A 9654-nucleotide genomic window follows, 5' to 3' on the forward strand; every position below is an offset into this window, starting at 1 on the left:
GTGAGTACTGAGTGACGAGAGCTGAGTCACGAGTGACTGAAAGGGTGCCCGAGGGGCCATATCGTGAGTGATACCTTGCCCGAGGGGCCCATTCATGATAATTTCACTATTCTTTTAAAATAAGCCTATGTTGAAAATTGCTAAGTAAACGATTTCAAGTATTCCAGTTGAAACTGAAGTTTTTATGATGAAACTGGTTTTTAAACTGTGGAGTTTGATATATTATTCTGTTGTTTACTCCTTTATATGATTTGAACTGCTCGTCACTGCTTTCAGACCTTATTTACTTTAGTTACTTACTGAGTTGGCGTACTCACGTTACGCCCTGCACCTTGTGTGCAGATCCAGGTGCTCGAGCGGCAGAGTGAGGGTCCTCAGCATTTTCAGAGTTTGCCGGAGACTACAAGGTAGCTGCATGACGTCCGCATCCCTTCTGTCCTCCTTCCTATCTTGTTCTTTTCTGCATTTTAGACTTATGATGTATTAGACAGTCGGTTGTATATTTAGAGGCTCTAGACTCGTGACACCAGATGTTTAGGCTGTGTTGGTTTAATGTTTATTGATTTCTGCACATTTTTAGCTGTTTTATACATTCCTTATGAAAATTGAGATTTAAACCGTGTTAGAAAATGGTTTTATAAAAGAAATTCGCTGTGATTAATGGTTTGGGTTGGCTTGCCTAATAATGTAATAGGCGTCATCACAATCGGGCATTTGGGGGCGTGACTTCAATATACTAACAAATAAAATGATAGCTGTATTAATGAAATTAAATTTAGTCTAGACAAACAATTTTTGAATTTCAGGTAAAGTTGACTTTTGAATACACAATTGAGCTTTTATGAACGTCATAGGATTTGTGTATTCGGGAGCGCAGGCATTCGATTTGGCCTACCAATCTAGCATCAGCAAGAACATCGTATTTTTGATTTTGTGGTTCACCAGGCAAGTTAGTTATCCAGAATATATAAATGGCAGTCTATCTGGAGTTGGCCTAAACTTTCTGTGTTTATATGCACACATGTTTTATGGTTAACGTGGTGCAACAACGGACTTCCGTTATGGGTGTAAGCTTTAAGAACTCCTGATTTCTTCTATTTTTTTGGTAATGGAAGTTGTGACTTTTATTAACTACGATATCGCGAGCCTCGATTGACAGGAAAATTCGTTGATGGTGGAATGCATTTGCACAAACCTGGTGTAAAACTGTTCTAGCTATGCAACTCTTTGTAAAATGAATAGAAAAAAAGATATTCAGGTGCATATTGATATTGCAACTATCCAGCGAATTGTGATAGGCAAATAATCTTAGAAGCTTTGTAGATACATGTTTATTATGTACAGTATGTCAGAGACCTTGACGGCCCATATGTATTCATTTTTTTTTATGAACGATGGTTCATTAATATAACATTTGTGTCACGCCCCAAAAACCGAGGGGCGCGACCGGCGCTCGACCGGGTAGCCCCCAGCCAAGCGGACATGGGTGCCTTTCCTATTCCACGTGATACCCTGCGTTTCCATTACCCATTAACCAAGTGAAATAGCCATTTATAAATTTAAACACATTCTTACGAGATTTACATAACATACATAGTTACTTAGCGTGGTTTAAAAGTTATACTGCCCAAAATACATAAGTACATGGCCCATATTTCCTGTCTACGGAGCCTCTAGAGATACAAAAGAGTGTTACAATACTTGCCGGTAACAAGGCTCCGGTTGTACCTTACGCAAATACCAAAATAAAATTTTCGGGAGGATAAACGGCATGAGCCATGCAGGGCCCCGGGAGGAAAGGTGCTCACCAATTCAACTGACGGGAGGTGAAGGAGTGCTACTATCGGTGGGCTGGAGTACCTGTTATGGAACCACCTACAATCATAACACGAATGTAGCGCCCTCGGCAAAAGGGACGTCAGTACATTTGAATTGTACTGGTATGTATGAACAAACTTTACCCCAAGTAAAATCAAGGAATACACAGATAACAAACAGTAATAGAATCAACAATAAAATGCACATGAAAGGAACAACCAAAGCCAAACAAACTCCACAATCTCTCCTTTTCCCCTTTCAACATTATTTCATCACATCAATGATTTCACAACTTTTACATATTTTTATTTCAATAGTAATTTCGATCACTTTTCCACCCTTATTACCTCGGCCGCCCTTATCACCACAACCACACCTTATTACTTCGTGTTGCGGCGCGCAACTTAATCCCAACGGACAATCATATTTGACACAACAACAACAACAACAATTCACAAAGAGTGTTCATAAACATCAATACCAATTCCAACATATACAATAACTCGTACACAATTTAAGTCACAACGATAATTTCCCACAACAAGTCATGTATGATATTTCCACAGTTGTTTCAATTGTATCAATTACGATTTCTTTCCATCGTTTGTTCTACAGCTCTTACCACATAACACATTCATACCCACACGCACTTGTGTTATTGCCATTTTACTCACACCACTATAACGGAAAACTTAACCAACAACGTTCAAGGCACATTAATCACAAGAATTTCACAAATAGTCCACATAAGTAACACATACCAATTACTCGTACACCAACAAGGTGACTTTACAAAGGTTAAAGTTAGCCATACATACCTGGAGTCGAATTCCCCCTTTTTGTTTTTCCTTCTATTTCCAATTTACCAACAACCTAGTACCGTCAATCTAGTTCACAAGTTAACACATATAACTTAGAATTGAAGTTCACAAAATCAGCCCGAACTTACTTAGGTTATCAACCCTTCTTTTGCAAATCTTTAGTTTTACCCAATTCCTCTTACTAGATTCTAGGTTTTAAGGACATGCATGTATATCTCAACTTCCATTTTCAAGAATTAACGCATGAGAATCTCCCTATTTGTTTAAATCTGAAAACAAAGAAAAAGAGTTGGGGATTTTACCTGCAAGAACGGAGATGAAGACAATTACATGAAATTCCCCGGCCAGAGTGACTTTGAAGAATCAAATTGATGAAGGTAGGACTTTATCTCTCAAGAATTCTCTCTTCCCTCTCTCTAGTTTTGTTCAAAAAATATGTAAAAATAAGGGGTTGGGGTGTTTTATTGAAGAAGGGATCGGGTTTAAAATTTAGAAAAAAGCCCGAGTTAGGTATGCGATCGAACTTTGCGATCGCAGAGTGGAAATGCGGTCCGCAGAATGGACGGCAAAAGTGCTCCCAAAATCTGAATACACTGCCTGGGTATGTGGCAGAAATGCGGTCCGCATACCCATTATGCGGTCGCATAGTGCACCGCAGAACTGCTCCTCACAAAATTTCAAGGGAAATATGCGACGACTATGCGGTCCGCATATCCGTTATGCGATCGCATATTGGACCACATATTTGACCTCCAATTAGACCAACACACTGACTCACTTTGCGGCGATTATGTGGTTCACAAATCTGTTATGTGATCGCATATTGGACCGCATATTTAACCTCCAATTCGACCAACACATTGATTCATGTTGCGGCGATTATGCGACCGCATTCTAGACCGCAGAATTGCATTTCCTGGAAAAACAGTATTTCTTGACTTTTTTAACATAGATCAGTACTAAAAGGGTCCGAACCGCGGCTCGCTTAATTTTTACACATTCCTAACATATATTCGGGACTTGGCACCACGAGCTACCCGATTTTGAGTACAAGTTTTCACGGGGCCTTACATCCTCCCCCACTTAAAATCATTCGTCCTCGACTGAGGATTTTGGAAATCGGTTGGTTTTGAAAACATGATATGCAAACTCCTAATTTTTGAAAAAAATAAAATTTTTTGCCAGTGTTTACTTTGTAATTATACTTATCTACCTGTCATAGAGCCACCAAAACATTATTTCCAAACACCATTACGCTATCCCTATTATCCCTACAACTGGTATATAATTCATTACCTCAACACCTGCACATAATTTGGCCACTTCAATGAGTTCCATACAGTTCAACCACTCCAATACACTATACGTATTCCAATTAATCATTACCAATCTACACTGCCTTTAATCATTCACTTATCACATGAGTTCTTACAAAACTTTCATTTACCAAAAAGGGGCTTGCGCATGACTCAATTAATCACAACACATACAATTCTTGCACAACTTGAGGAGTTACAATAGTAAAGCATTTAGGGAAAAATATGGGGTGTCTTTGCACCAGATTGAACACAACATCAGTTTACTTAGAGACAAGAGTTCGCACGATCACTACTAGACTTGTTCAAACATATGGAGATATTTTTCTTTCATTTCACTTTCCGCTTCCCACGTGTCTTCCTCGACTTGTTGACTTTGCTATAGAACTTTAACTGAAGCAACTTCCTTGTTTCTCAATTTGCGGACTTGCCTATCAAGAATAGCGACCGGAATTTCTTCATATGATAACTCTTCATTGAACTCGATAGCCTCGATTGGCACAATGGTGGATGGGTCTCCAACCACTTTCTTTAACATAGACACATGGAACACCGGGTGCACTAATGACATTTTAGGGGGCAATTCCAGTCTATAGGCCACCTGTCCTATCCTTTGACTGACCCGATACGGCCCGACATATCTAGGACTCAACTTCCCTTTCTTCCCAAATCGCATGACTCCCTTCATAGGAGATACCCTCAAGAACACCCAATCATCTACTTGGAATTCCAATTTTCTTCGACGAATGTCCGCATAAGATTTCTGGCGACTCTGAGCAGCTTTTAGCCTTTCCTGAATGATTTTAACTTTTTCCATAGCCTGGTGCACGAGATCTGGCCCTAACAATTCTGCTTCACCCACTTCGAACCATCCAATCAGAGACCTACATCTCCTCCCGTACAATGCCTCAAATGGGGCCATCTGAATGCTAACATGAAAGCTGTTATTGTAAGCAAATTCTATAAGTGTCAAGTGATCATCCCAATTACCTTTGAAATCCAAGACACAAGACCGTAACATATCTTGAAGTTTCTGAATAGTCCGCTCCGCTTGACCATCAGTCTGCGGATGGAAAGCCGTGCTGAGATTCACCTGAGTACCCAAACCTTGTTGGAATTTCTTCCAAAAATTAGCTGTGAACTGGGCCCCTCGATTTGAGATAATAGAAAGTGGAGTGCCATGAAGCCTTACTATTTCCTTGATATACAATTGAGCATATTCTTCCACAGTATCCTTGGACTTGACTGGCAAGAAGTGAGCTGATTTGGTGAGTCGATCCACTATTACCCAAATTGAGTCGAACTTTCGCTGAGTGCGAGGTAACCCTACCACGAAATCCATGTTGATCATATCCCATTTCCACATTGGTATTTCCATAAGCTGAGTAACCCACCGAGCCGCTGGTGCTCAGCTTTTACTTGCTGACAATTTGGACATTTAGATACAAAGTCTGCCACACCCCTCTTCATACCGTTCCATCAATAAATTTCCTTGAGATCACGGTACATTTTCGTAGAACCTGGGTGCACAGAATACCTGAAATTATGAGCCTCCGCCATTACCCTCCCCCAAAGATTATCCACATCTAGAACACATAGCCTACATTGACATCGTGATACACCATCCTCACCACCGAGTGAAAATGTCGAAGTCTTGTTATTCAAAACTGCCTCCTTCATCTGTGCTAATGCTGGATCAATGAGCTACTTTTCCTTGACTTCCGCTACTAGTGACGATTCTGCTCTACTACGCACCATAACCTTCCCCCCCTCTGAGGTCAAAATACGAACTCCCAGACTGGCCAATTGATAAACCTCCCGAGCCAAAGGCCTCTAATCCACTCCCAAATGAGCCAAACTACCCATAGACTTCCGACTGAGAGCGTCGGCCACCACATTCGTCTTTCCTGGATGGTATAAAATATCCATATCATAATCCTTGATCAATTCTAACCACCGCCGCTGCCTTAAATTCAACTCCTTCTGCTTGAACAAATAATGGAGACTCTTGTGGTCCGAGAACACATCCACAAGGACCCCATAAAGATAATGCCACCATATTTTCAAGGCAAATATAATTGCCGCAAGCTCCAAATCATGCGTCGGATAATTCTTCTCGTGATTCTTGAGTTGCCTTGAAGCATACGCTATAACCTTCCCATGTTGCATCAACACACACCCAAACCGACCCTGGAGGCATCGCAATAAACCATAAATCCTTCCGTGCCTTTCGGCAAGGTCAATATCGACGCCGAGGTCAATCTCGACTTCAATTACTGAAAACTTTTCTCACAAGCGTCGGACCATTGGAACTTAACTACTTTCTGCGTCAACTTAGTCAAAGGGGAGGCGAGGGTAGAGAATCCCTCCACAAACCTCCGATAATACCCCTCTAAACCCAAGAAGCTAGGGATCTTCGTCGGGGTCGTGGGTCTAGGCCAATCTTTTACTAATGCAATCTTCTGGGGATCCACCTGAATCCCTTCACTGGAAACAACATGGCCCATAAATGTAACGGACTCCAACCAAAATTCACATTTTGAAAATTTAGCATACAACTGGTGCTGATAAAGAGTCTGCAGAGCTGCCCTGAGGTGATCGGCATGATCCTCCCGGCTCCGCGAATAAACAAGGATGTCGTCAATGAAAACAATCACAAAGGAGTCTAGAAATGTCTTGAAGACCCGATTCATAAGATCCATGAAAGTTGTCGGGGCGTTGGTTAGCCCTAAAGACATGACCAAGAATTCAAAGTGACCATAGCGAGTTCTGAAAGCGGTCTTAGGAATATCCTGTTCTCTGATCTTCAATTGGTGATACCCGGACAGTAGATCAATTTTGGAAAAGAACCTCGCACCTTGCAATTGGTCGAACAAATCATCTATCCGAGGCAAAGGATATTTATTCTTGATGGTGACCTTGTTAAGCTGCCGATAATCAATACACATCCGGAGCGACCCATCCTTCTTTCTGACAAAAAGAACCGGGGCACCCCACGGTGACACACTTGGCCGTGTGAACCCCTTTTCTAATAAATCCTTCAGCTGTTCCTTTAACTCCCTTAACTCCGTTGGCGCCATTCTGATAGTGGAATATATATCAGCCGCGTATCTGGCAATACAACAATCTCGAAATCAATCTCCCTATCTGGCGGGATCCCTGGAAGCTCGTCCGGAAACACTTCAAGAAACTCATTCACAACTGGCACGGACTCGAGGACAGACACTTCTGAAGTGGTGTCCGCCACCCGGACCAAATGGTAGATACACCCTTCCTAATCATCTTCGAAGCCTTAAGGTAGGAGATAAACCTACCTTTCGGCACCACACCATTTCCCTTCCACTCAATAACCGGCTCATTAGGGAACTCAAGCCTCATGACTCCTGTTCGACAGTCAAGTTTAGCAAAGCACGAATAAAGCTAGTCCATTCCCATAATCACATCAAAATCCACCACTTCAAGCTTAATAAGATCGGTCGTGGTAGCACGACCACATACCATGACAACACAATTCCTATAAACTCGCGTGGCTGTAACAGAATCACCAACCGGAGTCGATACAGAGAATGGCTCATGAAGCTGTTCGGGTTCTACGCCAAAACTTGAAGCAATGAATGGGGTGACATAAGACAAAGAGGACCCCAGATCAATAAGAGCATAATAATCAATGGCCTGAACAGACAAGATACCTGTAGTAACATCTGGGGAGGCCTCTGCACTCTGGTGACCACTTAAGGCGTAAAACCGGCTGGGTACACCTCTACCACAAGCTCCACCCCTAACTACACCGCGCCCTGCTGGGGCTGGAGGACGCACGGATGATGTGGCAGCTAAAGAACCGGATGACTGAGCAAATCCCCTACCTATGCCCTGACTGGGCGCACGGTAGTCCCGCTGGATATGACCTCTCTACATACCGGAATATCCAAATAACAAGTCTCAGAATGGAACCTCCCACACTTGGGGCATGAAGCCCTCCCCTAATGCTGCGATCTCCCTCCTGAACGACCGGAATGATGGGGTCTCCTACTGTCTGAACCTGATCTCAAGTGACTGCTTTGCTGATAACTGTGCACAGTTGGCGGTGCGCTTTCTGAGGACTGGGCATATGACTGGGATGGCCCTGATGGCCCTCTCCCCGGAACTGGTCTCCCTGAGTGACCCGCTGATTGGGCCCTTCTGCTACTCTCCCTTTCTGCCCGTATTTTCAACTTCCTAGCCTCTGTGGCCTGAGAGAACCCCACAATCTTCCCATAATTCATATCTGAGGGTAAGGCCGCTGTAGCAGCCTCATTCACCACCAAAGGACTAAGACCTTGAACGAATCGCCAAACTCGAGCATCCATGGTTGACACAAACTGAGGAGCATACTTGGACAACCTCACAAACTCCATGTGGTACTCCCAAACACTCATACTGCCTTGCTTGAGTACCTCAAACTCTGTGGCACGGGCCGCCATTGGCTCGGCAGGCAAGAAGTGGTCCATGAATGCATATACAAACTCATCCCATCTAACTGGAGGTCTTCCCTCCCCACGAGAATCCTCCCACATCTCGAACCAAGAATATGCTGCTCCCCTCAACCTGTATGAAGCCAATTCAACCCCTTCCATCTCTGTAGCCTTCATCACTCAAAGGGTTTTATACATCTCATCAAGGAAATCCCGTGGATCGGCCTCTGGGTCCGTGCCCGTGATCTCTGGAGGAGCCAACCGTAGAAACTTGTTGACTCTGGAGCTGGCGGAATCTCTCTGTCCGCTGGGGGGTGCAGGGTCATCATGAGATATCTGGGCCTGAGCAGCCACTAACTGGGTCAACATATGGATGGCTCCTCTAAGGTCCCCATCAGAAACTCCGGGACCGGAAGCTGGAATTACATCAAGATCAGGAATATCAGCGGGAGGGATGGTATCACCCTCTGCCGCAGCTGGAATAGGAATACTTAGATCTGGAATAGATGGGCCAAGCAGATACAAGATCGGGAAGTCACTCTCACCCACGACATCAAGTACATGATTCATAGCCACACTTGGGGTGGCATTGGCCCCGAGGCCGAGTCCAGCTCTCTTCTTAGGTGCCATTACTGAAAATTTGGAACAGAGCACGAGTTAGATGTAAATACTTCCACTTTTCACTTCACCGCACGATATAGAGCTGTCACACCTCCTTTTTCCGCACCCGAGAGGGCGCAAGGGAGTTTTTCCAATTAAAGGACAATCGAAACGGGATTGGTTTAATTATTTCAGAGTCGCCACTTGGGAGATTTAGGGTGTCCCAAGTCACCAATTTTAATCCCGAATCGAGGAAAAGAATGACTCTATATTACAGTCTGCGTACCAGAAATCCGGATAAGGAATTCTGTTAACCCGGGAGAAGGTGTTAGGCATTCCCGAGTTCCGTGGTTCTAGCACGGTCGCTCAACTGTTATATTCGGCTTGATTATCTGATTTTATACAAGTGTGAACTTATGTGCAAAATTTAACTTTTAACCGCTTTTATCATTTACTGTTTTTATCAAGAATTGCAACGTTGTGAAAATGTATCTCGAACCGCGTTACAATCAATGTACCCGTGGTCGTCGACACACTTTGACTCCGTTGAGATTTGGATTTGGGTCACATCAATGTGCACCCGAGTTTAAGGAAATTAAATTATTAAAGGCGCGCCTAAAGCGACTAGCGTATTTATTTTGGGTAGGA

General features: G+C 43.3%; 1 protein-coding gene across 1 annotated transcript; it reads right to left on the reverse strand.

Annotated features, from left to right (window-relative positions):
• Nucleotides 1–7375: 7375 nt before the first annotated feature.
• Nucleotides 7376–8568, reverse strand: LOC138875469 (uncharacterized). The gene is made up of 2 exons (XM_070154298.1): nt 8032–8568; nt 7376–7864 (listed from the first exon to the last, which is right to left on the reverse strand). Exons 1-2 carry the CDS (start codon nt 8566–8568, stop codon nt 7376–7378), a joined length of 1026 nt encoding a protein of 341 aa, XP_070010399.1.
• Nucleotides 8569–9654: the final 1086 nt, after the last annotated feature.

This window comes from Nicotiana sylvestris, chromosome 8 (assembly GCF_000393655.2).
Source record: "Nicotiana sylvestris chromosome 8, ASM39365v2, whole genome shotgun sequence".
Lineage (NCBI taxonomy): Eukaryota > Viridiplantae > Streptophyta > Magnoliopsida > Solanales > Solanaceae > Nicotiana > Nicotiana sylvestris.

Bases quoted from the DNA above. Each gene is read 5' to 3' on its own strand.
- LOC138875469 (XM_070154298.1), bottom strand. From the start codon at position 8,568: ATGGAAGGGGTTGAATTGGCTTCATACAGGTTGAGGGGAGCAGCATAT. The intron at 7,865-8,031 runs GTGCACAGTTAT...TCCGGTATGTAG, and splicing joins CAGAAAGCGCACCGCCAACT to AGAGGTCATATCCAGCGGGA.